We start from the raw sequence: 27,743 nt of genomic DNA on the forward strand, positions 1-27,743 counted from the left end.
CTCTGCTAGGCAAGCAAGCTCTAGCAGCTGAAATTCAGCCCTTGCGGGAACGGGAACAGAAAGCTGCATGGCTGTAGAAGAGAAACTGAAAGTGGCTCGTAGCGGAGTCACGCTATAAAACCCGTTTCTCCCCAAGCACAAGAGCAGCACTCGCAGAGCAGAGCCCTCGCTCCGAAGGCTGAAGTTGCGTGAACAGGCCACCCCCCAGCAGCAGCAAGGTACGGAGCTGCCGGCCAGCGCAGCGCGAAGGGGCTCGGAGTCTCCCGGTTGTGAAGACCGGGCTGAAACCGTGCTTTGCTCGCAGGCTTTCAGTGCTCTAGCTTTTCCCCTCCGGTTTCAATAACTTTAACCCATCTGGGGGCGTCCCGAGGAGAAAGAGGGGCTGCTGGCGCAAGGGGTGGCCGAGCTCGACGGGGCTGTGCTGGGCCCGGGGGCGGGCGACCAGCCGCGGGGGCGAGGGGCGGCCGGCGGCTCCAGCAGCGGCTCCCGGCGGCTCTGCCGCGACGGCTCTGCCGCGACGGCTCTGCGCCCCGCGGGCTTCGTGGGAACGGGCGCCTGAGGCTGTCGGGAGGGACGGAGACAGGGGCAGCGGGGAGGGCTTCAGCCGGGCGAGGGGTCGCTGCGGGGGGCCGTACGCAGCAACCGCGTCCTCGCTGCGAGCCCTCCTCAACGGGCAGCAGCGCGACCTGGAGCCGAGAAGGTTTAGGACGGGGGTGGGGAGGAAAGCAGCAGCATTTCAGGAGGGACGGGAGCGGGGAGCAGAGCCTCGGGGACCGGCCCCGTCACCGAGAGCTGCCCAGGCGCCCGTGAAGGACACGGGACGCGAGGGCTGACGCAGCCCCTGGCCGGGACGTTGCTCTCACAGCACGGTAAGGTTGGAGGGGAGCTCTGGAGATCATCCAGCCCAGCCCTCAGCGCAGCCCGTTCGGGGACTGGACCCGTGCCCGCGGCATCATCAGCACCGCGCTCGGAGCAGCGGAGCTAAACGCGCCCAAGGAGGCGCCGCGGGCGGCCCGTCTCGTTCGCGGCGTGCTCGTCAGGGCCCCGGCGCCGGGCGCTCCGCTTTATCGCTTTCCCGGTTATTCGCGCTCCCCTTTGAGCTAAGAGCCGCAGGCCGCAGCGAAGCGGGCGCTCTCCTGCCCCTGGGGCGCGGCCGCGGCCCAGCGCGCAGGCGCACGCCCAGCGCCGGCCGGGCTGGCCCCAGCCGGGCAGCGCGCGGCGCGGCCGAGACCGGCCACGGGGCAGCGGCCCCCGCGGGGGCACCGACGGCCCGGATGCCCGCGCGCACGCGGCGCCGCGCTGGGGAGGAGGGCGGGGGCCAGGCCCTCGCCGCCGCAGCGCGGATCTCCCAGCGGCGCCGCTCTCGCAGGAGCTCGAACGGCTCCTTGCTCTGCCCTCGAGGGAAGAGGCGAACCGCCCGTTTCGGGGAGGGGGCTCGCCCCTCGGCGCGGACGGGGCTGACGGCTCCGCGCTGCGAGCCCTCCCGCCTGGGCCGCCACGGAGCGAGGAGACGCCCGGCGGCCTGAGGGGACTGAGGAGGCAAGCGGCTCCGAGGCCCCCGCTCGCGGCAACTGCTCTGGGGGCAGAGGGGCCACGGCTGCCGCGGGAGGGGCGGGACAGGAGGCCGGGGGGCTGCTGAAGGCACCGGCACCGTCCCCGGGGCAGACCGCGCGCCGAGCCAGCCCGGCCCTCCCGGCCCACGGGGCCAGGCCGCCCGCTGCTCCGGCAGGACGCCGCAGCCCAGCGCGCAGGGCCGCGAGGCGCGCGTGGGGGACCCGGCCACGGGGCAGAGCGGCCAGCAGGGCCGGGGACGGGTGAGTGCCGTCCGCCCCGGCAGCGCTTCGCTGCCGCGCGGGGCAGCCCGTGCTCGCGGGGGCCGCGGGAGCGCTCCCGGCAGCACCCCGGCACCGCCGCCGCGCCGGGCTCCGGTGCCGGGAGGGGGAGCGCTGCCGCAGAGCCGGGCGCGCGGCCGGAGCCCCCAGCGCCCGCGCCTCGGCAGGGCTGCGTCCGACCGCAGCTCCCGCGCGGCGCAGGCCCCGCCGAAGGCACCCGGCACCCGCCATGGACAACGCGGACGACGTCGTGGAGATGCCGGCGCTGGGACGCCCCTTCCAGCTGGGCATGCTGTACGACTGCCGCAAGGACATCCTCGTCCCAGGTAGGGCCGCTGCTCCGCACCCTGCCCCGGGGCTCAGCGGGAAGGATGTGCCCAAAGGCAGGCCCGCCTGCGCACCGCCAGCTCCGGGGCTGGGCTTGGGCTGACCTGCACGCAGCACGCTGCTGGCTCCGGGGAGCTGAGCCGCTTTCCTGGCTGCGCTAAGCAAGCTGCGGAGGGACAGGGTTGCGCCAAGCGCGAGAGGCAGCGTCCAGGCAACACGCCCTAAGCAGTCCTCTCTGCCCTTCTTTAAAATTTGGATTGTGTATGCCTGTTCCAATCGTCCTGTCACCTCCTGGGCTAAGGCACCCGTTACCTAGAAGTCACTACTCAAACTTCTATTAAATTCCCTTTGCTGCATCACTGACTTGCCGCTGCTGTCCTGGCCTGACCCTTACAAACACCCTGTGGCCGCGGCCGGCCCCAGAACTGTTCCGTCGGGCACTTACTGGCTACTCAGACAGGGGGCAGAGGCAATACCGGCTTAGGGACGTTGTCCGAGAGCGTCCGGTTTGGTGTCAGCAGTTACGACGTGTTGGTCTGTTGTACTCCAGGCATTTCTCTGTGGGATCTGGACACAATCCAGAAGAACGCAGATGCAAAGCCACAGTGCAGGTCAGAGTTTAAGATCATCACATCTGACTCCATGGAGGACAAGGCCTCTGCCCTTGGTATCGAGGCATCCCTGCAAGTCAGCTTGCTCTGCGGCATGGCAAACGTGAGCGGCTCAGCAGAGTATTTAAGGGACAACAAGAGCTCCAGGCGCCAGGCCCGTGTCACCCTCCAGTACTTGACCACAACGCAGTTCAAGCAGCTGATGATGAACCAGCTGGGGCGGCAAAACCTCTCTTGCCCTGATGTGTTTGACCAAGGCACAGCCACCCACATGGTCACGGCTGTGCTATACGGGGCACAGGCTTTCTTTGTGTTTGATCGGGAAGTTTCCGAAAATGAAAACGTTCAAGAAATACAGGGGAGGCTGGAGCTCGTTATTGCTAAAAAACTACAGGTCAAACCAGATGGTAAAGGATCGGGCAAAATGGATGAAAAAGACAAATCATTCACTGAAAAATTTAGCTGCCAGTTTTATAGTGACTTTGCTCTTAAGAGCAACCCAGTTACCTATGAAGACGCCATGCAAGTTTACGCTGCCCTCCCCGAGATGCTGGGAGCAAACGGGGAGAAGGCCGTGCCTGTGAAAGTCTGGCTGTACCCCCTGACCAAGCTGGACTCCAAAGCGGCGCGCCTGGTCCGCGAGATCAGCTTAGCACTGGTCTTTAATGCCCAGGATGCCTTGGAGCGACTGGCGGAGCTGGACATGTGTTGCAATGACATGCTGATAGACCCCGTGGCCACCAGCTTCCCCGAAATCAAGAGGAAACTGCAGCAGTTCAAGGATCTCTGCAAGCAGCACCGACTGGCTTTCCAGAAAGAACTGGCCGCGATCTTACCCTCCATCCGCGGAGGGGAAAAAGAGGAACGACTCCTGAACGATATTTTAACTTGCTATCAGCAGTCCCCCTTCAACATCAGACAGCTCAAGGAGTTCCTGGATAAAAAGGAGCAGGAAATGACCTTCCTGAAATCCCACCTTTCTCTCCTCAAGGACGTGCCAGTTGTGTCCTCCCAGAACCAGCTGGATAAAATTGTACTTGACCCCATGAATCAGTTTGTCATTTCCTTTACATTCACAAGCTTACATGAAGAGGAGCCCTATCTGTCCAGTTTGAAGCTCTGGCTTCAGCCCAAATCGACTGCGAACACTCAGGATTTGGCATCAGCCAGTTCCAAGACAAAAGCCAAAGTGTGGTTTGAAGACAAAGCGGTAAAGCAACGTGCCCGCAAAGCAGCAAAAGCTCTCTCAGATTTTGCCCGGGTCAACAAATCTAGTGAGAAGATTCGATTTGTTACGTCCTCCATCTTAGACAAGACCAATCCAGGAGCATCAATTTATCTGTATGAGGACGGAGAGCTGGTCAGCACCGACTTTGAGCCTCCTCCAAAGCCTCCTTGTCCCACAGCAGGCAAGATTAAACATGACAGCGTGCAACTCACGTTCAAACCATACAACTACAGAAAGGCTGCAGTAATCCGCTACTGGGTGGAGTACAGGCTAGCTGGGCAGGAGAGCTGGATCGGCCGCGAAACAACAGACACACAGGGGACATTCACTGTCACAGGACTGCACGCCAACACCGAGTACCAGTTCCGGTACGCTGCAGTGAGCAGGCTAGGGTGGAGCATGAGCAGTGACAGCACTAACACCGTGAAGACACTTCCCACCAGCCCCCCTACGCAGCTTGTCCCCACTGCTACACACTCATCTGCCATCACCCTCTTCTGGAAGGCACCAGCCGTTGTTGGACGAGGTGCCTACATAAGGGAGTACCGGGTGGAGTACAAAGAGGAGGCAGGAGATCCAAGTCACCGGGGAGAGGGGAAATGGAAAGAGCAACCGACAGGCAAGAAAGTAGAGAGCTTTACAGTTAGGGGCCTGAAGCGTCTGACGCTCTACAGCTTCCGCGTGTCGGCTCTGTGTGCAGACGCGGCTGGCAGCGACCCCAGTGAAGAAGTGTCCAGTACAACAGCAGCAAAAGGTTCGGAGGCATTATCTCAGGTGTTCCTAAAGAAAAGCTCTCTAGTAGAAAACGGGCAGCCTGCAGTTTATACCCTGCCCCTAGAGAAGGTAGAGAAGAGTTCTGAATGCCCTTATTTGAAATACGTGCTGGGAGCGGAGAACCTGCTGGCTCCTACGAAGGTCATCATGGTGGTAGGAGCCACAGGGTCCGGGAAGACCACCCTCATCAACGGCATGATCAACTACATCCTGGGAGTGCAGTGGGAGGACAACTTCAGGTTCAAACTGATCCATGAAACCACAAACAGAAGCCAAGCTGAGAGTCAGACATCAGAAGTGACGGCCTACGAAGTGAATTTCAGGAAAGGTTTCAGAGTTCCCTACAACCTGACCCTAATAGACACCCCCGGATTCGGTGATACCAGGGGAATAGAGCATGACAAACTGATAACACAGCAGATCCGGGATGCCTTCTCCGCCCCAGGGGGCACTGACAAAATAGACACCATCTGCATCGTTGTTCAAGCCTCGCTCGCCCGCTTGACGCATACCCAGAAATACGTGTTCGATTCCGTGCTCTCCATCTTTGGGAAGGATGTAAGAGACAACATCCAAATCCTGGTCACCTTTGCAGATGGGCAGACCCCGCCTGTGCTAGAAGCTATTAAAACTGCTGAGGTGCCTTATGCCAAAGACGCCAAGGGGAACCCTGTGCATTTCAAATTCAACAATTCCTCCCTGTTTGTCTGCAGTGCTGGAGCAGATGACAGCAGCTCTCACTTCGATGCAATGTTCTGGGAAATGGGGGCCATAAGCATGCAGAAGTTTTTCCAGTCTCTAAGCAACATGGAGAGCAGAAGTCTAAAGCTGACAAAGGAAGTCCTCCAAGAGCGGAGGCAACTCGAGGTGGCTGTGGAAGGGCTGCAGCCACAAATCGAAGTGGCACTGAAAAAGCTAGAGGAGCTGAGGAAAACTCAAGAAGCTCTGGTGCACCACAAAGATGAGATGGAGGCCAATAAGGACTTCGAATACGAGGTAGATAAAGTTATACCTGTACAGAAGATCATCTCTGGGACTGGGCAATACACAACAAACTGCCAAAATTGTCACTGCACTTGTCATTATCCGTGCACCATCCCGGACGATAGCCACAAGTATGCCTGTATAGCAATAGACAAGACCTCACTCCGTTGCACCGTGTGTCCTGGGCAGTGTCGCTGGAACACTCACTTCAACCAGAAGTACACGTTTGAGTATGAAACAGTAAAAGAGAAACAGACCTACACACAGCTGAAGGAGCAGTATGAGAAGGCACATGGCAAGATGCTCTCTAGTAAGAATCTGTCTGAGAAGCTGCAACAGGAATATGAAGACGTGAAAAAGAGTTTGCTAGGTCTCATTACTAGATCATCAAAGAGTCTCCAGCGCTTGCAAAAAATTGCCCTGAAGCCCAACCCTCTCTCCACTCCAGAATACATCGATCTGCTGATCAAGTCAGAAGAGCGTGAGCTGAAGCCTGGCTACATGGACCGAATAGAGTCTCTCAAGGATATAAGGCAGCATGCTGAAATCATACAGAAGATTGCAAACAAAGAGGATCTCTTGCCTGGAGAGAAGGCTGTGTTTGAGAACACAGAAACTCAACATTCTCTGAAAAAATAAGAATAACCTATTCAAAGATTTACATCTCAAGCTACGTAGGAAGAAGATGTAACCAGTGATTCCAAACAAGGTAGACAGTTTAACCCCAGTGTGGGTCTCATAGAGGTTTTAAGCCTTAAGGACCCCACTTCTAACTCTCAGCTCTCTTGCATGTTGCTCAAGTGATAGTCGAATGGGATTAATGTGCTTAGCTGTAATTATGACTGATCAAGCTTTGTATGAACCTCTGCTGCATTAGAACTGTTAGCAGCTCTGCAGGACAGCTTGTCTGCGATGACTGGTGTACTAAAATACATTATGCCTTTCTGGTTTATCCAATGCTTGTTCACGCTTCATGAATGCATGTGGCAATAGTCACCCAGCTGAATAAAAGTAGACTGATGGATGTCAAGCGTCCGTGTCAATTCTTTCCACATCTCTAACTCCTAAAGTGCCCTGCCCCTCCCAGCACAGCGCTGAGGAGTCATGCAGTGCTGAGGGACTCCTCCAGGCCCAAGACCTGTCTCTGGCTCAGATCCAGAGGCTTTGGATTGTCTGTCAGAGTGACAGAACCCACCCAACTCTTCAGAAGGGGGCAGGGATGCCCCTCATCACGGGGGCAGAGCTCATCGGCAGGTCCGCGTGACACGTGCAGCACGATGGCACAGAGGAAGCCACGGGGACGTTTGGGCACGCGGTCACTCACAGCGCATGCTCAGTGGAGCTTTGGTACATTGTTCCAGCAGAGGCGTGAACGGGAAAAAGCCTTTAAGTGAAAGCAGACGCGAACGAATGGGCACAACTGTGCTGTCCGTTAGGAAAGGCCAGAGTAGAACAGGGGGCTGCAGTGGGAAGACAGAGGGAGTGGGAAAAGCGTATGCCGGTTCCTCGTGCTTGCTGACGCGCACCCCTCAGCATCCAGGGGAGTCCCTTGTGGCCGGTACCCCCTCCTCGCACACCCTCCCCAAGTGGAGACCCCCAGGATCCCATCCAGGGGGGCTGCCCAGGGCAACGCCTCCCCCTGCACGCTGCTCCCTCGTGCAGACCTGCTGCCTTCCTGTGTCCTCAAGGGCCCTGGGCTCCCTCACACCTTCCCAAAGCAACTCTGGCTAGAAGGCAGGAGGAGCTGCCCAAGGCGGCACCGCTCCAGCAGAAGGTGCTCCGTGGAGCCCCCCGCCTGGGCCCCAGGCCTTCCCTGAGGACACCGCCCTCAGAGCTTAAAAAAGCCACCCCACCACTCCACCCCAAGCAAGATTGCTCCGGCAGAGGCAAGGAAGAAGACCGAGTCTGTGTATAAGTCACTACAGGGGGCTTTGAGGGGACTGAGGGAAGGCGCGAGACGTTTCTCTCGCGGCCAGCACCCCCCTCGCCGGCCTAGGCCAGCAGCGAGGCACTTCTCCCCAGCGGCCTTCTGCTCCCTCGCTGCACGCCGCTGGGCAGGAGGCCTCTCCACGCAGCTCGGCACGCTCCCCGGGCCCCGCGCAGCAGCGCTCCTGCCGCCGCCGGGCCGCCCCGGCTCGACCGGGCCCAGCCCCGCCGCTGCTTCAGCCCCGGGGCGGCCGCCGCCATCTTGCGCCAGGAGCCCCGGGGCGGCCGCCGCCATCTTGCGCCAGGAGCCCCGGGGCGGCCGCCGCCATCTTGCGCCAGGAGCCCCGGGGCGGCCGCCGCCATCTTGCGCCAGGAGCCCCGGGCCAGCACCGCACGACGAGGAGGCAGCCGTGCCGCCAACAGGCGCTCTCGTGCCGGCCGCACCGTGCCCGGCCCCGCCGGGCGGCCTCGGAAGGCGAAGCAGAGCCCCGGAGCCGGCGAAGGGGGGGGCGGCGAAGGGGGGGGGCGGCGGCGGCGGCAAAAGGAGGGGGGGGCGGCGGCGGCGGCAGGTAACGGCCCGTCCGCGCGCGCCTCCTCGCCGCACGGGGTCGGCGCTCTCATTGGCTGTGCGCACCCCACGTGATGGCTCGTGGTCCCCCGCAATTGGCTGGCGCCGCGCGGGAAGCGGCTCGCCCGCTGCGCGCGGCGCTGTGGTGGGAGCGGCGGCGCCGGGCGGGGAGCGAGCGGGGAGCGGCCGGCAGCCCGGCGCCCCGCGGGGACGGCTCGGGGGAGCAGCCTGGTAAGGCGCGGAGGTGTTGCGGCGCTTGTGCGTGGCTCGGCGGAGGTGCCGCTTGCCCGCCGGGTGTGCGAGGGCACCTTCTTGCCTGGCCCCCGCCTCTGTGTGTGTGGCACCTTCCCAGCTTGGCCCCTGAACCCTCTGTGCGAGGGCCTGTGCAGGGGTGGAGGCTCTGCGATTCCGCGTGGCAGGTCCTCTCTGCCCAAATCCCTTTCCCCGAAGGGCGCTTGTCCAGCCCTGGGCTGATACAAAGGCAAGGTGAGGGAGAGGCCTCTGGCAGGCTGGGCTTGCTGGCCCTTTCGAGGGCTCCTGCGGGCAGAGCAAGGGATGCAGGGGCTCTTTGTAGTGCTAGGGCAGCTTTGCTCTGTTCTTCCTTCTGCTCCTGTTTTTATACGCTTCTTCTCTTGCCTCATTGGATAGCCATTGCCGTTCTGGAGTGTATTCCCTCTCTTCTCAGATCAGCTCCAGGGGCTGTGATATGTTAAGGTTTCCCAAGATACGAGTCTTGCGCTTGCTGAGACAGTAGCACTGATCATCTGGTGGGATGTGCTGGAAGAGGAGCTCCCTCCCCAGCCTTTCTGGCTGGTGTTCCAGGCCTTTCCTATAAGAAAGTTTTTGCCATCCAGACCTGTGCCCCTCTGTCCAGCTTTGCACTGGCTGGGCTTCACCATGCTGCCAGGAGCCTTTGATGGTCCAGGCAGTGTCTGGAGCTCTTTGCTAGTAGTACTGCAGCCAATGAGAGTTTTGCATGAGCTTTGTGCTCTGCTGAGTTATCTCCAAGTGCTGCAGTTGTTCTCTGGGTAATGTAGCTGACAGAGGCTCCCGTTTACCTCCCTGCTGCTGTCTATATGTTTGGAAAGGGGCTGCGCTGCGAGTCCTGGCTTGTGTCCTCTGCATCTGTAGGTGTACCTCATTGTGAGATGTGGACAGGGTGGGTTTCCACTGTGGCTCTTGGGCATAAATGCTGTCCTTGGGGAAGGGGTTGTGTCCAGCACCTTTGTTCAGGACTTCTGTGTGCCCTAACCTGGGGAACAGAGGAACCTGGGTCAGCTAGTGAGATGGCATCGCACAGAGAGTAAACAGACCCCGGCCTGGAGAGACCAGCACTCACAGCATGGGCTCTTTCAGAGGATGTTCTGGCACACTTTGGGAGTTTATGTGGGCATGAGGACATCTGGACACAGCCAGACCGGGAGGGTTTAGCCAAACAGATTTAAGCTGAGCTGTGCTGTTTTCAGGGCCAAAAACAGGTCACAGCTTTTCTTTACTAGGCCATAAGCAGCAGAGTGTTTTCCCAGCAGGGTTAGGTTAGGAGGCTGGGCTGATATCTGGCTTGTTGTCCCCACATGCCCTCTTGCTGAGTATCTGTCTGGGCTGCCAATGCTAGGAGCACTGGCAGGGGAAGCTGAGCACAGAACAATGCTGTTGTGGTCCTGCTGGTGGCTGATGATGCAAATCTGTTTCCCCTAGGAGAAGCAGGAGCAGCTGGCAAAATGGCAGCAGGAGCTTGTCTGGAATATGATGAACAAGATCTAGGAACTGGCAGCTCTCAAATGAGCTTCTGTAAGTCCTTGTGGTCTGGATTCAGCTCAGTTATAATCAGTGAACAACCCCACCCTCATTAGAAGAAAACGTGCAAAACCTGCTAGGACCCTACTGCTTCTTTTGCTTCAGCACTCCAGTGGCCAGAGATCTGCCAAGGGAACTGGACTGAGAGAAAAGATGCCAGAAGCCAAAGGGGACTTAATCTGGGCTGTGTGTATGAAGATGATCGGTGACATTCTCGAGGAAGCATTGGATGGGATGAAGTGCCAACCACATAACCAGAACCTTCCTGTGTCATCTGTACCATGGGCCAACAGGGGGGACCCATAGGTAGCAGGAATGAGCATGTGTCACTTCCACGTCATGCTGAATTGATCTGGCTTAGATTCCCTGAGTAGGGCTCAGCTGCGAGGGAGACATGTAACAAGTAACACAAAGCTGATGTTTTCTAGGCTACATCTCCATCCCCTTGGCCTGGTCTCTCATGAGGGCAGCTGCTGCTCTGTTCTTGGGGGAGCAGGCTCCGAGCGCAGCACTGACTGCAGAGCTGTGTGGGCTGAGGCAGGACCAAATCCTGTGTGATGCCAGGGAGTGACTGGGGGCCCTGTGAGTGACCAGCCTGTATACCTTGATCCTCGATGGGGTGCCCAGGGCCCTTCCATGGGCACAGGCTGTGGTTTCAGGGATGGGGCCTTCCTGCAGCCAGGCCAGCCCACAGCTCATCTCCTGCTCCCCCATGGTCTTGTGTCTCCAGCAAGGCTTGCACGAGCTGACATACTCTGCTTTTATGTCACTGGGATCACCCTCCTTTGGGCAGAGCCCCAGCAGCGGTTGGGGATCCAGGCGGTGTACTGCAGCTTGCCAGACCGAGAGGAATGAGAGTAGGACTGTCCTGCAGCCATGGTGCAGTCTCTTGTTGGGCTGGGCATGTGTGCCTCAGGCCCCTCAGCATGGAGTGTGAGGCGAGGAGTTGGTTGGAGGTTGCCTGAGATGTGCAGCAGGGGAGTGGTCATTTTGTGGATTATTTAGAAGAAAAAATACGATTTCTCCCTCCACAAAGTCATGTGACTGCCTTTCAAGATGAGAGTTTTGAAATGGCACAATAGTGGTTCTTTCTACTTTGCTAATTGTGCTTTGTTCTGCAGCTGAGAGGGCATGAAATCCAGTCCCAAAGAAGTGACAGCAGAGACTTTGCAAGTTCTCCTGCTCTTTTCCCTTCTCCCACTCTGTTCTGAGGAGCTGGAGTTCAAGGAGAGGCCTCATCTCTGCTGCATCCCTGATCAGAGCAGGAATGGGGAGAGCAGCCTCAGCAGTGTGTATGGCCGAGCAGAGAGGCTGAGGGCTGCTCCAGGGCCTGTGATGGATTTGCAGCAGCAGTGATGTGGGTCCCAGCAGTGCAGGTCCCAGCTGCCCAGCAACCCTGCTCTGAAGAGACCTGGAAGGTCAGGGGACAGGACCGGGGGCTGACATCGTGCAAGGAATTGGGATGATGTAAGAGGCCTGAAATTTGACCTTGAGTGTATTGCTATATAGCTTTTAGGGATCTAATTTTTGTTAGATGAAGCACAATTACTGGGGGTGGGAGGGTTGTGTAACTGTCAGAAATAGTAGAACTAAACTTATACAAGAATATAGTCCAATGACTCACTACACCAATCGATGAGAAACAGCTTGGAGCAGTTCACCAAACAGCAAAGATCAAACACTCTGAACATGCTCTCCACCTCATACTACTCGCCCACTGCAGCCCTAAACACAGAAGCACAACTCTGCCTTCGGGGATGCCTGGGTGCAATAGGATAACCAGGCTGTCGAACTCCCGCGACCTGACCCAAAATGCTTAGCGCCCTGCTGCCCCCAAAGCTCTGACAATCACAGAAACGGCAAGTAGAACTGACTGTTTCTGTAACTGCGTGGTGGTGTGTGTGTTAATAATCACACTTAAACCCCAAAAGGGGCTGCCGGCAGTGCCCGCGGGCAGGCGTGTTCGAGGGTTCGTGGCCTGGGAGGGGCGGCAGAGCAGAGCCGGTCCCCTCCGCTGCCCTGCAGCCGCCCAGGGTGCCGCCCTGGCCGCAGCCCTGTTCTCTCCTGGGAACCCAGCGGCGGCCCGACCGCGGCTCGCCGGGCCGTGCTGGGGGGTGCGCTGCGGCGGCAGGACTACACCTCCCGTGCTGCACCGGCGGCAGCGGCGGGGAGGCCCCGGCGGGCGGACGCAGGCCGTGGCTCTGGGGCCGCCTTTGTCCGCACCGGGATGGCGACGCGGCGCCCGGCACAGGTAGGGCGCAGCAGAGCCGGGCAGCAGTGCGGGGCCCAGCGGCACGGCGGTGGGTACTGCCCGCTGCCTGGGGGGTCGGGGAGGGAGCGATGCCCAGCTGCTGCTGCCTGCCGCGGCTCTGCCCTCCCGGTCTGCTGTCATTTGTGGGACACTGGGAGTGACAGGCCGTGACAGACCAGGAGCGCCTGGGCAGCGCTGCCAGAGAGGGGACACTGGGTGGGTGGGGAAATCTCCCAGAGCTTGTCGCCACAGGAGCACCCTGGAGGCATTGCTTTTACAGATTGTTCTGGCGTTTGTGCTTATCAGAGGCTGGTTTAGGCACTATAGGGAGCTTTCAAAATCATGTTTTTTACTGTTTTTTTCTTGACTTTGTGCCAAACAGGCAGTCTCTCTAGGGTCATGAGCAAAGCTGTTTAGGTTAGTACATCTATTAACAGTTCTTCATGTTCCAGGAGAATACATTTGTTGATAGGTAAGTTAACTTCTTTCCCTGATTTATTAGTCAAAATATTGTGCTTGGCAGAATTTGTAAAACCATTTGTTTTTGCTGCATCTGTTTGACTGATTTGAGACAGGTATCTTCTGCAGAATCTGGAGAATCCAGCCTCCATCTTTATAGCTAAATATTTATGCATGCTTCCATCTCGACACTGAGAGCCTGCAACATGGCAGACCCCCATGGCCATTCAAGCAAGGTGGGGGATAGAGCACAGCCAGTGCCTGGCACCATTGCTAATGATGAATTGGCCTGGTTGCTCCTGGCTTATCCTTGCTGATGTTGTGTGTTGTGATAGATTGATAATCATAGGAATCTCCATGCTCCTGTTATCTTGTAGAGTGACTCTATCGACATCCTCAGCGCTTTCAGGAAAGCCACAGAATCTGGGGTTTCTACCAGCTGTGATCTGAGCTTGTGCGATGGTGTAAGAGCGTGAAAAGCTGGTCCTTATGGGACCAGTCAGGTTGAGATGTAGGTTGCTGTTCCCACATCTGCTATGTATGGCAGCTCCAAAGCTGTTTGTGTTGATGACAGCCAAGAATCTCACAGGTACTGCCCCTCCCCCCCCCCAAAAAAAATGCAGGGCCAGTTGCTGCAATCCCTCAAGTCTCCTTTTTTTTTTTTTTTTAAGGAAGTTTAAATGTAATTCCTCTTTCTCTCTCTTCTGTGCTATAGTCCTTCCTTTCCAGTGTAATTTCAGGCTGCCCTTTCCAGTAACCTTCCAGCAGCCTGCTCTGAGTTGCTCTACACCTGGCAATATTGTTGTTGAATCTCTGAGATCTTCCAGGACAGCACCTTCATCAAAATGATACCCTTGTTTCTCCTTTGTTTATCTGCCTTAGATAGAGGAGAGGGGACAGGGGCTTTTCCCTAAGGTTGAAATCTCCCAGGAGTACTTGTGAAAGGTCTCTCCATACTGGCAGCAAGCTAGACCCACATGTAGGGTTTGTGAGGGAGGAGGATTACAGAGAGGAAAAGCTAATTGGAAAGCAAGAGGACCTTAAAGGAGGCCGGGAGGTTTGGCTTGGAGAAAAGCTACCTGCTGGGAGAGAGCTGGCATATAAGGGCCTGTCTGAGGTGTAACGGGTGTAGTGACTGCGTCCTGATATTTGCCTGAGTCTTTTCCAAGGACACGAAGAACAAGGATGGGAGATCCTGTGGGTAAGTGTCTCCAGCTGATGGGCATCGTTCATACGTTTTTGCAGGGTAAGGGGAGGACCCAGCACCTCAGCTCATGCCCTTTCCACGGGAAGTGGTTTAAGAGTTGGCTCTGTTCCTGAGCATGGGCACTGGATTGGATCACAAGCAAAATGAGTTTGAGAGACTCGCTAGCAGAAGTTTGCCTGCTGATAAACTACCTTGGAAAAGGTAATCCAAGCCTTGTGCCGCAGTGCTCTGCCAAGGACTAGAAGTGCTGTGGGAGGTGCAATGCATTGGGTTTAAAGATGCTGATGGAACTGTGTGCTGTAGCTCACAGTAGTATGCAGTTCCAGTTTTGAGTGTTAATCACTAATCTGTCATGATCAAAATTAAACTTACCTGTGAAAATAAAAGTTGGGAAGAAGGTGAGGCAGATGAGAAAATGCTGCTGCTTTCTGGAAGCTATGTGTCAGGGTTGCTCACACATCGTGAGGATACAGATGTGCAGATTACTGGGGGAGTGAGGTTTGACACTGTTCACTTTAGATGGTGGAAGAGCCAGCTAGGGCTGAGGACCTGCTGTGCGTACCGTGCTATGCTGCAATTACTGTTCTCTGCTACCTTGTGATAAGAGGTTGTTACCTCTGCACCCTTCCCTTGTACCAGGATGCTCTGAAATCTCTTGCAATGCTCTCAGGATGGCAGCACCCAGCAGTCTTGAGGAGCTGCCTGGTGTCCTGCCTGAGCTGCCATGATGCGAAGCTGAGGCAGGATTTCTGCAGAGGTGTTTAGTGAGCAATCTGATTTATTTTGCTCCCTATTCTAGCATTGCCATGGTGCTAAGGTCCAGCTGACTTACTTGAGGTAATGAGTGGTTGTGTCAGGGACTGAGGGGGTTTGTCCATAGTCACATACTTTCTCTGCTCCCCACCGATGTGGCTGCACGTGCTGAGCTGGCTTACTTTCTGTTGCAGATGCCGGTGGTGTTTGAGGATGTGGTCGTCTATTTCTCCCCCGATGAGTGGGCAGAGCTGACAGGATGGCAGCGGGAGATGTACCGGGAGGTGATGCTGGAGAACTACAAGGTGGTCACTTCACTGGGTGAGGACTTGTGGAGCTGTAGGATGGGGATTGAGCTGGAATTTACCAAGAGCTGGAATCCTTGAAACTGAAAATCTAAATGGTTTTTATTCTGAATGTTAATTTAGCAGTTCTAATTGTGGGCTTTTACACTGCACATAAGTGAGTCTGGACAGTACCCCAAGGACAGCAGTTCTGGTGTTAAAGGTTGTCCAGGGCCAGGTGAAATGCAGTGGAATAGGCAAGAAAAGGGGAGCGAGATAGGAAAAGTTTTAAAGGCGAAGGACATTGGGTAACAAAACTGCAACCTGGCAGGGGAAGCCTGGCATCTCTTGAGGGGCCAAACAGCAGGATGAAAAAGCAAGAGAAGAGGAACTTAAAATGTGCGTGAGCGGGGTGTAGGTGGACAGAGAGCAGAGATGGGGGTGAAGGTGAGGGAGGAGAAGCCATCTCAGCAGTGCCAGTGCGAGAGAAGGTTATTCTCTGTCTGCCCTGTCACAGGCTGGCCCTGTGTTAAACCAGAAATCATCTGTAAGATTGAGCGAGAGGAAGAACCATTCGTGAGAGACCTCCCAGTCCCCAGTGTGTGGAGAAGACACCAGATCTCTTTGCCAGGTGGGTGCCAGGAGAGCCCAAAGGGTTGGCGAGCTGGGGAGGACTTTTAAAAACAGGATAATCCAATTGGTTCTGAAAGGCTCCCAATACTACACTGTGAAGTTTCTTTGACATACTGTGCTGGAAAAAAAGTGTTACCAGCTCAGCTGAGTCCTTCAGGCAGGAAGTCAGTTGGACTTGGGATGTCTAGAACAGCTTCCAGGGCTACTGGAAGCAGTAAGGCAGCTACATGGTTATAACTCTGCCCAGAGCCCGTCTCCTAGGTGCTCTGGTACTGCATGTGCTCAGGGTTGGTCAGAGCTTGCTCAGAGCTAGTGAGAAGGATGCAGATGGCAAGAATTGCTCCTCTTGGTGCTCCCATGCCCTGGCTGAAAGCAGGCAGCGGTTGCCACTGGCATTTGTAGCGCGTCTGAGTTCCGCAATGTCTCCGAAGCTCTGGGGGGCAGTCGGCAGTGTCTTCCTGGTGGTCGTGTTGTGGGTCAGTGGTGTGAGAACGGGCATTATGATCTAAACAGGTCCTGTTTCTGCAGACAGCTCCATGCTGCAACAGGGACACCTCCGCAATTAGTGGAAGAAAAGGAGCTTTCCTCTAGCAGGAGGCATTTGGATGACTGGAGGCTTTAGCCCTCTGTTCCCCTGAGGGATGCCTCAGGTTGCCATCCCTTTTGGGGAGATCTCTTGAATGTACTGTTTTATTCCCCCTTGAAATAACCTGTACACTCTCCTCTTCATTAGATGCTGATACCCAGATTAAAAAGGAGGAAGAGGGAGGCCCAGAAACACTGCCAGCAGCTGCTGCCTTTCAGAGGAAGTCTGAGCCATGCTTGAAGTGGCGAGGTGGCTCAGCCCGTGGCCGGCTGGGCAAGAGGCGGGGTTGTCCAGCAGTGCGGCCCCGCACCCAGCCCCTCCTGGCTCTCCGGCAGGCAGCCCTGCTCAAAAAAAACCCACCCACATGTCCTGAGTGTGACAAGAGTTTTAAGAGCAACACTGCACTGACCATTCACGAGAGGAGCCACACGGGTGAGCGGCCGTTCAAGTGCCAAGAGTGTGGGAAAGGCTTTCCCTCCAAGGGGGACCTCAAGAGACACCAGAAAACCCACACAGGGAAGACCGAGTCCCCTTCTCTAGGAGCTGCTGTTTGCCTTCCTCCAAAGTTGCTTCTTTCTCGGCCTCAGCATGGCCCCCTGGGACCCAAGAGGCCCTACATGTGCACCCAGTGTGGAAAGAGCTTCAGCAAGAGCCGAGACCTCAAGAAGCACCAGCAGACACACACGGCAGAGCGGCCCTTCTCCTGCCTGCAGTGTGGGAGCAGCTTTCGGCTCAAGCAGATCCTGGTGTCGCACCAAAAGGTGCATCGTGGGGAGAAGCCCTTCCGCTGCACAGACTGCGGGAAGCAGTTCAGCCAGAAGCATCACCTGCTGAGCCACCAGCGTGTGCACACAGGCGAGAAACCCTTCACCTGCACGCAGTGCGGCCACCGCTTCAGCCAGAAGCACCACCTGATTAGTCACCAGCGCATCCACACTGGGGAGCGTCCCTTCGTCTGTGCCCAGTGCAGCAAGAGCTTCAAGGACAAAAAGACCCTCATCATCCATGAGAGGATCCACACTGGTGAGAAGCCCTACAAGTGCAATGAGTGTGGCAAGACCTGCAGCCAAAAACAGCATCTGAAGAGCCACCAGCGCATCCACAGTGGCCCACAGGTGCTGGGGGCCTTGGAGACCAGATGGAGAGAGAATGCAGTGGTGTCCTCACAGGGCACACGGGCAGAGGCAAAGCCGTTCCAGTGCTCAGTGTGCGAGAAGAGGTTTCGGGATGAGAGGATCATGCTGGCTCATCAGCGAACCCACGCTGAGCAGAGGCTGCTGAAAAGCATCCCCCGGGTAGGACAGAGCCTGCGACTGGCTTTGCAGCAGAGCTCCCAGCTGGAGCAGGCACATAGCCCCAGCCCACTGCTGTCCGGGGCCAGCCCTCCCCAGAAACTGGCTCACACAGCTCCACAAGGAGCCCTGGCTACGAAGAGACCTTTTGTTTGTGGTAATTGTGGGAAGAGATTCACCCAGAGCAAGTATCTCCGGCTCCATCAGAGGAGTCACACGTGAAGCAGAGAGCAAGTGGCAGGCAGTGTCCTTCACAGCGAGCTCCAGGTGATGCTCAGGCTCCTCCCAAGCCACCCACAGGGACTGCCCAGCCACTTTGCTGGAAACGACTCTCACCTCTCAGCCTCCCCATGAAAAACAGTTCCTTGAAACACAGACTCAAGCTCCTGTCACCTGTGCTCCTTGAGGGACACTCAAAACCCAAATGTTGATTTTTGTCTCCACATTGTTTCCTATGGACAACTCACTTCGCTGCCTCGCTGCCCCGTTGGGACCCCGCAGAACAGCTGAAATGGAAGTGGAGTAATTGGGATCATTCCCGATTTTCTGATCAGTCGGCCCTTGCTAGTTTGCACAACTACTTGTGAAATTGCTGAATTTTGCTAGTGAGACAGTAAGCATATGATTGCCCTGTCTAATAGGCAGAGATGCTGTCTTGCAATGAATGTGGCTCATTTATTTGACTGTATAGGTAGTTTTATTTATTGTGTTGTATTAAGAAGCATTCTGAGGTTTGTCTTGTGAAAGTGAAGATGTCTTGGTAACATGAAACCTCACTGTGCTGCTCCCTGTATGATGAGACCTTAATGAAAAGCAGCAAAGTTATGTCTTACTTGCCTAATGCAGTGGGTTCTGCTGTGTGCAGCTGGAGTTCCCCCTTTCCTGGACCTCTGGTATAAAGCTGCCTTTTTCCTGAATAAGCGCTAGCAGTGATTTCTCTTCCCTGTTATGTTCAAGTCACACTGTGGTGATAGCATGCTGCATGAAATAACTGTTAAACCACAACTTGGCTGCTCATGATATAAAAATCATAATACATCCAGAATATTTTATAGGAAAGGAGTGGAGGTGGGTTTTTTTGTTTTTTTTTTTTTTTAATGGACAGTAAATTAAGTTTCTTGATGCAGATAATAAGCAATAATGGTTACATGGCAATCCGTGGTAAACCGCATGCTGCTTCTCCCAAGAGCTGCTGCTCTTCCACAGCGATGTCTCTTGCGTTTCCTCAGTACAAATGTCCAGAGTGCTCATTTCCTCTCCTTTGAAACTGCTTCCCCTGACAATATGTATTAGGACATGGCAAGAAATCCTGTTCTTTGCAGAAAGCTGAGAGCTCTGTCAGACTCAGAAGTGAAGCAGCAGCTTGAGAGAGCCCGTTTGGATGTGTGTGAGGGTTCTCCTATGGTCATTGCTCCCAAGAGGTGCCATCCACACCTTGCCTGAGAAATACTGCTCTTCCAAGCATACAGTAAATTTTTATCAGCAGAGGAGTAATTTAATCGAATTCTCAGGGCAAATCTTAGCTGACCCTTCTTGTCTTTAAATTATGCTCCCCACAAAAACTGCCTCAGGTGTAAGGCTGCAATTTTTGACAGATGAATTTTTATAAACCCCTTACCTAAAGCTATATAACAACATAAAAGAAGTGAGGATATTTCTTCAGAACGAAAACACTTTGTGGAAAGCACAGTTGAAAGAGTTGAGTTGAAGGCATCAAGCAACATACTTAGAAGCCCAGAGGAGGACTGTGTAGGTCCATAGAGCTGGAAAAGATCTTCAAACACAGTGACTTGGGGAGGTTCCTGGTCCCCAAAATAATAGACTAGTACAGCTCAACTTCAATGTCGCATGTTGCACAGTTTAAACAACAGAAAAAGATAAACACTGAAAAATTCATTACTGCCTGAAGTTTTCTGTATATCCTCAAAAACTGTAGTTGATGTTAGTGGTCATGTAATTTAGAGTCTGAGTCTTAGGTTTGTCTTCAGGTATTCAAAGTCTCTTTGGTATTCTAGGGAAGCAGCAAGAGCTCAAATTATGGAATGATGTGGGATTGCTTCAGTGTCTAGCTGGACAAGTCCAGTGCAGCAAACATTTATGCTCTGGTTTATGGGTCTGTGGTTGTGTCTGTAATTCCTGTTACAGCACTGTCTGCTGATGATAAATGAAATTGAGTCCAGAAGCTGAAACTACTGGAGCCTTGAACTGGAGAATAGGCTATTTCACCTATTGCAGGTTCGTCTGGGGCCCCTCTGGCTGGCCAAGCAGCAAAGCCTTGATCAGAAAGAGGATATTGTTTCATGCCTGTGGGGAGGAAAAGCAGAGAGGGCAGACTTAATGTTCTAGCAGCAAATAGGCAGCCTTGGCACCGGTTAGCCAGTCTGATGGAGGTGGAAGCGGGTCTTCCCAGCCTGAGGATAGCAGGTGCCTTGCAACTCCTTGCCCAGGAGTTGCTCCTGTCCTTCTCTCAGCCTGGACAGTCGGACCCACTACCGTACGAGAAACGGGCTGCTTGACACGCAGCAGTTGAGCCTGCTTGAAGATAACCAGCCACTGGCCGCACTCTGAGAAGCAGTGGGTGCAGAAAAAGTAATCTGGAGTATTCAGGCAACCTTGCTGTGTGCTTGTTTTAGAGAGGGCTAGGGGACTTAACTGGGAGTGCTGGTGGATGACAAGTTGACCATGAGCCAGCAATGTGGCCAGGAAGGCCAATGGTCTCCTGGGGTGCATTAGGCGGAGTGTTGCCAGCAGGTCGAGGGAGGTGATCCTGCCCCTCTCCTCAGCCCTGGGGAGGCCTCATCTCGAGTCCCATGTCCAGTTCTGGGCTCCCCATTGAAACAGAGACATGGAGCTACTGGAGAGAGTCCAGCGTAGGGCTACAAAGATGATCAGAGGGCTGGAGCACCTGCCCTATGAGGAACAGCTGTGAGAGCTGGGCCTGTTCAGCCTGGGGAAGAGCAGACTGAGGGGGATCTTATCAGTGTGTACAAGTACCTGAAGGGAGGGTGTCAAGGGGACGGGGCCAAACTCTTTTCAGTTGTCCCGTGTGACAGGACAGGAGGCACTGGGCACAAATTGAACCACAGGAAGTTCCGCCTGAACGTGAGGGGGGATTTCTTCCCTGTGAGAGTGACAGAGCACTGGAACAGGTTGCCCAGAGAGGTTGTGGAGTCTCCTTCTCGGGAGATCTTCAAGGCCCGCCTGGATGCAGCCCTGTCTACCATGCTGTAGGTGACCCTGCTGAGCGGGGAGGTTGGACTAGATGATCTCCAGAGGTCCCTTCCAACCGTACTGATTCTATGGCTTGGCTGTTGTGCTCCCATTCAGTGCGAGGCCACATTCCAGCGTGATGTGTGTGCGCGTCCAGTGTCACTGCGATACCCAGGGCACATGCTCCAGAACTTGCTCTGCTGTCCCTTGGGGTTACTCTCACTGACTCTGTGTAGATATCAGCAAAAGCGCAGGGTTTTTAAAAAGCCGGACTTGAAGAATGCCTCAGGCTAGGAAGCCAGATGTGTGCTGGCCCGTTTCTTAAAGAAATCTGGCCTGTGGATTTAAACGAGCCACCTCAGCGTTTGTGAGGACAGAGCATGCAGAAGGATGCCAGGGCGGAGCGGTCCGGCGGCTGAGCTGCCAGGTGCTCGTGGGTGCTGTGTGGCTGGTGGGGAGGAGCCCAGGGCCCCGTCGGTGAGAGCGACAGCGGCCAAGCCGCCGCGGGCGTTTCGGCTCTGGCGGGCAGGCAGGCGGCTCTGCCACCACGCTTTGTCGGAGCCCTTGATTTCAGCAGATGCTCCGAGTCAAAGCCGCAGCGTTCAGCTCTGAGGAGCAGCGGGGGGATTGGTAGGGGCGATCTGCTCCTTTTGCCTCTTGCTTTGAGAGGGATCCTGCACTCGGCATGGAGTGAAGCGTGTCTGTCTGCAAGGGAGCAGAGCTCCTGCTCGGGGGCATCCTCAGCACAGCCCCCGCTGCCTGTGGGGACTGGAGCAGCTGCACGGCAGGGCCAGCGACAGACTTCAGAGAGGGAAGTTGTAAAGTCAGCCTGGAGGGATGACAGCCCTGCCGAGGTGTTCACATAGGTAAACGTGTTTTCATTCTCCTGCGTGGGAGCACCGGCAGCCGCTGAGCCCGATGCGCGGGGTCCATACACATCGAGGGCTTCCGGATGTGTGGATGTTGGTGCTGGACTGACAGACTGAGGTGACAGATTTTAATGCATGTAGGACTGTGGAATCAGGTCCTTGTTCAGGATCCAAGGGGTCCTTTGGAACACCCTACTTCCCTTTGCACATCGCAGGAAGGTGAACTGACTTAATGCAGTGCCCTCTAACGAAGGAGAGGTGTCTGTGCTGCATTATAGAAGTGCCGAGATGAGCGGAGGCAACTGCTATGCCTGCCAGCGAAGAAGTAGGTCCCTAAAGCACAAGGAAATGCAGGTGGCATTGGTGTTTCGGAAGAGAGTTGCAGGCGGTCGCCCCGGGGCAGCGCGCCTTCCCTCCCGGGCACTCGCCTCCCCGCGCCGTGCCTAGGCCCTGCGGCATCCCGGCGGCAGCTCCTCGCAGCGTGCCGCGAGCTGCAGGGTTTCCCTCTGCTGCAAACAGCTTTAAAGCTGTTCGGAGATTTCCGTATCTGGGGGGCTTTGGGGGTCTGGGCAGGCAGCGGTGGGGCAGAGGCTCGCTGAAGCACCCTTGGCAGTGGAGGGGCGTCTGGGCAGCCGTGGGGCAATGGCTCGCCAGGCTCGGTCCGTTGCCTGTGGATACCTGCAGCCCCAAACTGCCTTCGGCTGCTGCTGAACGTGCTGTCGTCTCTCCCCTGCACGGGACTGCCCCGTGCCGGAGCGGAGGGCCTGGTGGAGGGGGCTGGAAGCAAGGGGGCAGCCCCAGAGCAGGGAGCGCCATGGGCCCGCGGCCCGGCCGCCTCTTCCGAGCACAGCCGGTCCTTGCGGGAACGCAGGCAGCGGACGCTCACACGTGGCTGCTCTCGACAGGGGTGGTGGGAGAAAGGGGGGGGAAAGGGCCCCAAAGCCCCGCTCGGGCCCGGCGCAGGGCTGCGCCGCGTCTGCGAGGGGGGACGCGGGGGGACGCGGCGCTGCTCGGGCGCCGGGCTGGGTCCAGACCGCGGAGCGCAGGGCGAGCCGGCGAGCGGCGCGTCCCGCCGGGAGGAGGAGGAGGCAGCCGAAGGGGAAGGGGTGATTTCCAAGACGCGGAGGCCGCGCTGGGAGCCGCTGCCGGAGCACGCGGGAGCTCTGTGCCGCCCGCGAGGGCTCCCGTGCCCGTTGGCTGCCCTCCGCTTGGATCGCCTCTGCTCTGCCTGCTCCGTCCCGTCGCCGCAACGCGGAGGAGCACAGAGTCCTCGAGACGCGTCTGCCTGGGTCGGTGGTCTCAGTTTACCGCCCTGTACATCACGAAATGTCTGTTGCTCTAGCAAACCAGCACGGAAGTAAAAGGAGAGCCTTGATCCCTGTAATTTAGGTGTAAAACCTGGGGGCTCGCGGCAGCACTGACCGATCACCGCTCTGCCTGCTGCCCCCCGTCTCACCAAACCGCCGCTGCGAGGGCTGGGCACAGCGCTCCTCGGCAGCTGCTCACCCCGCAAAGAGCTCGCGGAGAAAGCGCACGCGCTCGCGCGTAACGAACCTCGTCTACCTGCTCCTACGCGGGGAGCGCACGGAGAACCGCCAGCACCGGAGACCTGTACGGAGACTCGGTCCTTGTGACTTAAGCCTCGCGCCTGGGCTGAAGCTCTGAGTCACGCCGGGGGCAACACGGGGTGCGCGGAGGGGTGGCAGAGCGAGTGGAGAGCTGGGCCACCACCTGCACGGCGAGCCTGAGGACGCTGCGTGCAAGCAAGCGAGCAGCAGCGAGGACCTACGGCAACTAACGCACAAATCCGGCATATCGGCAGGTATTCAGAGGGTTCCCAGGACTCGTGAACCATGAGCCAGGTGTGAAGCTGAGGCAGAAAAGCCAGTGCAGATGCTGTACCAGGGGAGGATGAAAAGAAGTCACGAGCTGGGGGTTGCAGCCCTTGTGAGCTCCACGGAGGCTGCTGGCAGGATGGGGCCACCCTGCAGTGACTGGACCCTGTGAGGGAGGAAGAATGGAGAATGCTGGAGAACAGGGGATCGGATTAAGTGGAAGAACCCAGGCAGAGCTGCTTCATGCAGAAAGGAGTAATTGCGTGGAATCAGGCAGGAAAGTGCAGCAAAATCAGTTCAGGAGCTGCTGAGATTTACTCCTGAGGAAAGAGGCGGTGGAAGCTGAGAAAACTGGAAACTGGATTTGAAATCCATTGCAAGGGGACAGGGAACTGGGACAAGGTGAACCTTCCCTGCTCACCACATCTCCTGGCCCAGACGCACTGGGTGAAGCTCCACAGCCATCACTGGAGCAGCGCCAGAGCCAAGGATGCTCTTGTGCTTCATAACCGCCAGCCTCTCCTCCCCATGGGTTTTCTGGTGAGTTATTAAATTAGACTTCTAACGAAAGCTTTTCCCACATTCGCTGCATGTGAAGGAGGTCGTTGCCCAGTGTTTTTGGGGGAAGATGAGGGCTTGGGTTTTCGGAAGAGGGCTGTCCCACTTTTCAGTGGGTGCTGGCACTTGCTCTCACAAGTGGATATTCTGGTGCACCTTGAGACAGTGAGTGGAGGAGAAACTCTTCCCACAGTCCATGCAGATGCTCAGCAACACTTGAGTGGATTTTCAAGGAGTCCTCAGCTGTGAAGCTCTTCCCATGCTCTGAGCACGTGAAAGGCCTCTTGCCTGTGTGCATGTGCTGGAGGATCTTGAGACACTTGGCTGTGAAGCCCTTCCCACGTTTGGAGCGGGTGAAGAGGCCCTCCCCGGCGGGCATGCGCTGGTGGATGCGGACGTAGCCCTTCTGCGTGAAGCTCTCCCCACACTCTGGGCAGGGGAACATCATCTTCCTGGTGTGGCTCTGCTGGTGCATCTTGAGACAGTGTGTGGTGGCAAAGCTCTTCCCACACTCGCTGCAGATGAAGGGCATCCCTTCTGTGGGGATCTTTTGGTGGATCTTGAGGTAGCTCTTGGGGGTGAAGCTCATCCCACACTTGTCGCGGGGCCCTCCCGTTTGTGGGTCCGTGGCCATGCCAGGAAATCGGTCCTGTCCACAAGGCCCCGCTCGCACTCCAGCAGGCCCTGGGGTCTCTCTGCCACGGGGGCTCTTGGGGGCACTGCTCCCTGGGGCTCGCTCCTGTGCACTGCTGCCTGCCGTGCTCCTCTGCAATGGATGGGCAATGTCCCATCCTTTACCTAAATCGTGCAAGTCTCTGCCCTTGGGGTGCCCTCGGGGTGCCGGCAGCAGTTCCCTGGACTAAATACCCTCCGGATGAACGTGCTTTCTTTTTTAAACTCCAGAATTTCCTGCCGCTCTATCTCACTTGGCATCTCTCCGCTTTTGTGTCGTGCAAGAGGCAAACAGGGAACTGCATGTTTTCTCACTCTGTACTTTCTACAGCGCCATGTTCATCTTTTATTTATCTTCCCCTAAGGTAAATATTTCCAGCCCCTTCTCACACAGAAACCTCTTGTGGCTTGTTAACAGCCCTGCTAAATTTGTCCTCTGCTTTCCGGGGAGGCAGCCCAGAGCTGAAGACAAGGTGGCAGGACAGGGCGATCCCCTGCTCTACATAAACCAGTGCTTGTACGCTGTGTTTTTCCCCCCTTTTCCTTCTTTTCTTACAACCCTGGAGATTCAGCAGATTCCCGCTGCAATCAGCTCATTTACAAGCCTGTCAACCCTTTGACGCTATCTTCCAGATCTGCACGGAGGCCCCCACGCTCACTTAGCATCAACTTAACGAGCTGCTTTGTAGGGAAGTTGCCTATTAACGAGAAAGCTGGAACCACCTTATCTTTCGGGTAAAGTCGAGAACAAGTGGTGTGACATTGTTGGGCTATAAAAGCTGGGTCGCTCCCTAGAATTGTTTCTGCTTGGTAACCAAGCAAAAGGTTAAGTTATAACAACAATATAACCATGGTAATAAAATAAATGGTGATGTAAGTTTGATGCAAATCTAAAGGAGTGATCTGGGTAAGCGATGAGACTCAGACACCTAGCGAGTTAACCGTGGAGGAGCTCAAAATGCTTATAAAAGAGGTATTTTTTAATAAAAAGCAAGATGCAAAGGCAGGTGTGGAGCCCAGGCCTGGGCCCCTTGTGGAACGAGGACCTGTCCCGAGGCCGCGGCGCTGCCGGCGCGGGGGGACATCCCACGCCTCGGTGGCGCCCAGCACGCTGCCGGCAGGGGCGATCCTCGGGTGCGGGGCGCGGGCGGCACGACCTGCCCGCGCAGCGCCGCAGCAGCCCGCTGGGCTCTGCCCTGTGCCCGCAGCGGGCAGGGGGCCAGCACGGCCTTGCCCGGCACGGGGGAGCCCCCGGCGCCAGCCTTCCCTCCCAAAACAGAGCAGAGCTCCGGCCCCGCGGCGTGCCGGCGGGCGAGAGTCCTCGGCGCCGGAGGAGGCGGGGACGGCACCGCGGGCTCCGGGAAACGGGAAAGCCGTCTCCACGGGCTGCGGCCGGGGGCAGCCGGGGAGGGCTCCGCACCGGATCTGCCGGGCGCAACCTGGGCTCGGAGCCCGGCGCGGCGGGTGGCAGTTCGGCACGGCACTCCAGCCGTGTCCCGGGCTGGAGGACGGCGCGGCTCCTCACTGCGGCAGCGCCAGCACGGCCCGCGCCGGCCCGTGGCACGCCGGCACAGCCGGGGCACGCCAGCCCTGCCGGCCCGCGGGACGGAGCTCGCGCTGCCCGGGCGCTGGGGACCAGCCGCCGCTTCTGCAGGGGCCAGCGAGGAGGGAAAGGCAGCGGCAGCCCCAAACGTGATGCAGCATGTGCAAGCTCTGCATGTGCAACTTGTGCGGTGGGGTAGGGGTTGGGGGGGGTCAGACACCCCCAGGGAGGCCCGGAAATCTCCCCCATCCTCCTGCACAGCTGGCGCTGCTCCGAGTCTCAGCCCTGGAGCTCTGCCAGAACCTGCAGATGCTGCAGCACGCAGGACGCTGCATTGCACAGCACACTGCAGCACGCAGGACGCTGCGTCACACGGCACGCTGCAGCACGCAGCACGCTGCGTCACACGGCACGCTGCAGCACGCAGCACGCTGCGTCGCAAGCCCTTCCCGCAGCAGCAGGGACACGAGTCCCAGACACAGGGAAGGCTGCATGGGCGGCTGGCCCCGTCCTGGCACGGCGAGCGCACGGGTTTGGTGAAGCTCCCTGCGGGTCCTGGAGCCCCTCAGGGGCCCGGGGAGCTGGGAGAGGTGTGCAGGGTGGGTGCTCCCAGAGCCTGGGCGGTGCTGGGTTGCTGGGGAGGGATCCAGGGGGCTGTCCAGGGAGCGGGGTGGGTGTGCAGGGAGCAGAGAGCTGTGCCCACAGAGCCCACCAGGCATCCGCAGAGCTGGGGAGGGTCTCTGGGGAGCTCCATGGGTGCTCGGGGAGCAAGATAAGGTGCGTGCAGAGCCCGGCAGGTACCCGGAGAGCCGGTGGGAGCTTGGTAAGTGCCTGGGAAGCCAGACAAGGCTGTGAGCAGAGCCCGGTGGGTGCTTGGGCAGCTGGACAAGGGGCGCAGGGAGCTCGGCGGGCACCGAGGGAGCCTGAACGAGGGAGTGTGCAGAGCGCGGTGGGTTCCCGGGGAGCTGATGGGGGCTCGGGGAGCCACACGAGGCTGCACGCAGAGCCCAGCCGGAGCCTGGGGAGCCTGGGGCGCGGAGCAGGGAGCCGGACAAGGTGCAAGCAGAGTGCGGTGGGTGCTCAGGCAGCCGCGCAAGGGCCCCCGGGGAGCTGGGGGCCGCACGGAGAGGTGGGCCAGGGCTCGTGCGGAGCCTGGCGGGTGCCCCGAGGTGCTGGGGGATGCCCGAAGGAGCCGGGTGCCCCGAGGGGCCGGGTCTGCTCGGGCAGGGCCGCCCCGGGCTGCGCCCCGCCCCCAGCCCCGCAGACGCAGCGCAGCCCCGCGGCCGCCGGGCCGGGCCGGGCCGGGCCGGGCCGGGCCGGGCCCGCTGCGCCCCCGGGGGGGACCCCCCCGACCCCCCCCGACCGGCCCCGGGGCCTCGCTGCCCGCACCCCCCCCCCCCCCCGCCAAGGAAGCCGCAAGTCTGCGCTTGCCGAGGGCTTTATTGCTCGACGGGGGGGCGGGGGGGGCGGCGCGGAGCCCGGGCGCCGCGGGGCGCCGCGCCGCCGTCGGAAGGCGCCGGGCAGCGTCGGGCCGGGCCGCGGCC

General features: G+C 57.7%; 2 protein-coding genes across 2 annotated transcripts; both read left to right on the forward strand.

Annotated features, from left to right (window-relative positions):
- Positions 1-138: 138 nt before the first annotated feature.
- LOC134136684 (uncharacterized) lies at positions 139-6,773 on the forward strand. The gene is made up of 3 exons (XM_062568613.1): positions 139-218; positions 2,034-2,158; positions 2,710-6,773. Exons 2-3 carry the CDS (start codon positions 2,062-2,064, stop codon positions 6,393-6,395), a joined length of 3,783 nt encoding a protein of 1,260 aa, XP_062424597.1. The 5' UTR covers positions 139-218; positions 2,034-2,061; the 3' UTR covers positions 6,396-6,773.
- A 5,505-nt stretch (positions 6,774-12,278) lies between these two features.
- On the forward strand, positions 12,279-19,408 carry LOC134136692 (zinc finger protein OZF-like). The gene is made up of 4 exons (XM_062568628.1): positions 12,279-12,298; positions 14,912-15,038; positions 15,519-15,632; positions 16,368-19,408. The coding sequence occupies exons 2-4, from the start codon at positions 14,912-14,914 to the stop codon at positions 17,732-17,734; spliced, it is 1,608 nt and encodes a 535-aa protein (XP_062424612.1). The 5' UTR covers positions 12,279-12,298; the 3' UTR covers positions 17,735-19,408.
- The last annotated feature ends 8,335 nt before the right edge of the window (positions 19,409-27,743 follow it).

This window comes from Rhea pennata, chromosome 2 (assembly GCF_028389875.1).
Source record: "Rhea pennata isolate bPtePen1 chromosome 2, bPtePen1.pri, whole genome shotgun sequence".
In the NCBI taxonomy this organism is placed as follows: Eukaryota; Metazoa; Chordata; class Aves; order Rheiformes; family Rheidae; genus Rhea; species Rhea pennata.

Bases quoted from the DNA above. Each gene is read 5' to 3' on its own strand.
- LOC134136684 (XM_062568613.1), top strand. From the start codon at position 2,062: ATGGACAACGCGGACGACGTCGTGGAGATGCCGGCGCTGGGACGCCCC. The intron at 2,159-2,709 runs GTAGGGCCGCTG...GTTGTACTCCAG, and splicing joins CAAGGACATCCTCGTCCCAG to GCATTTCTCTGTGGGATCTG.
- LOC134136692 (XM_062568628.1), top strand. From the start codon at position 14,912: ATGCCGGTGGTGTTTGAGGATGTGGTCGTCTATTTCTCCCCCGATGAG. The intron at 15,039-15,518 runs GTGAGGACTTGT...GCCCTGTCACAG, and splicing joins CAAGGTGGTCACTTCACTGG to GCTGGCCCTGTGTTAAACCA. The intron at 15,633-16,367 runs GTGGGTGCCAGG...CCTCTTCATTAG, and splicing joins ACACCAGATCTCTTTGCCAG to ATGCTGATACCCAGATTAAA.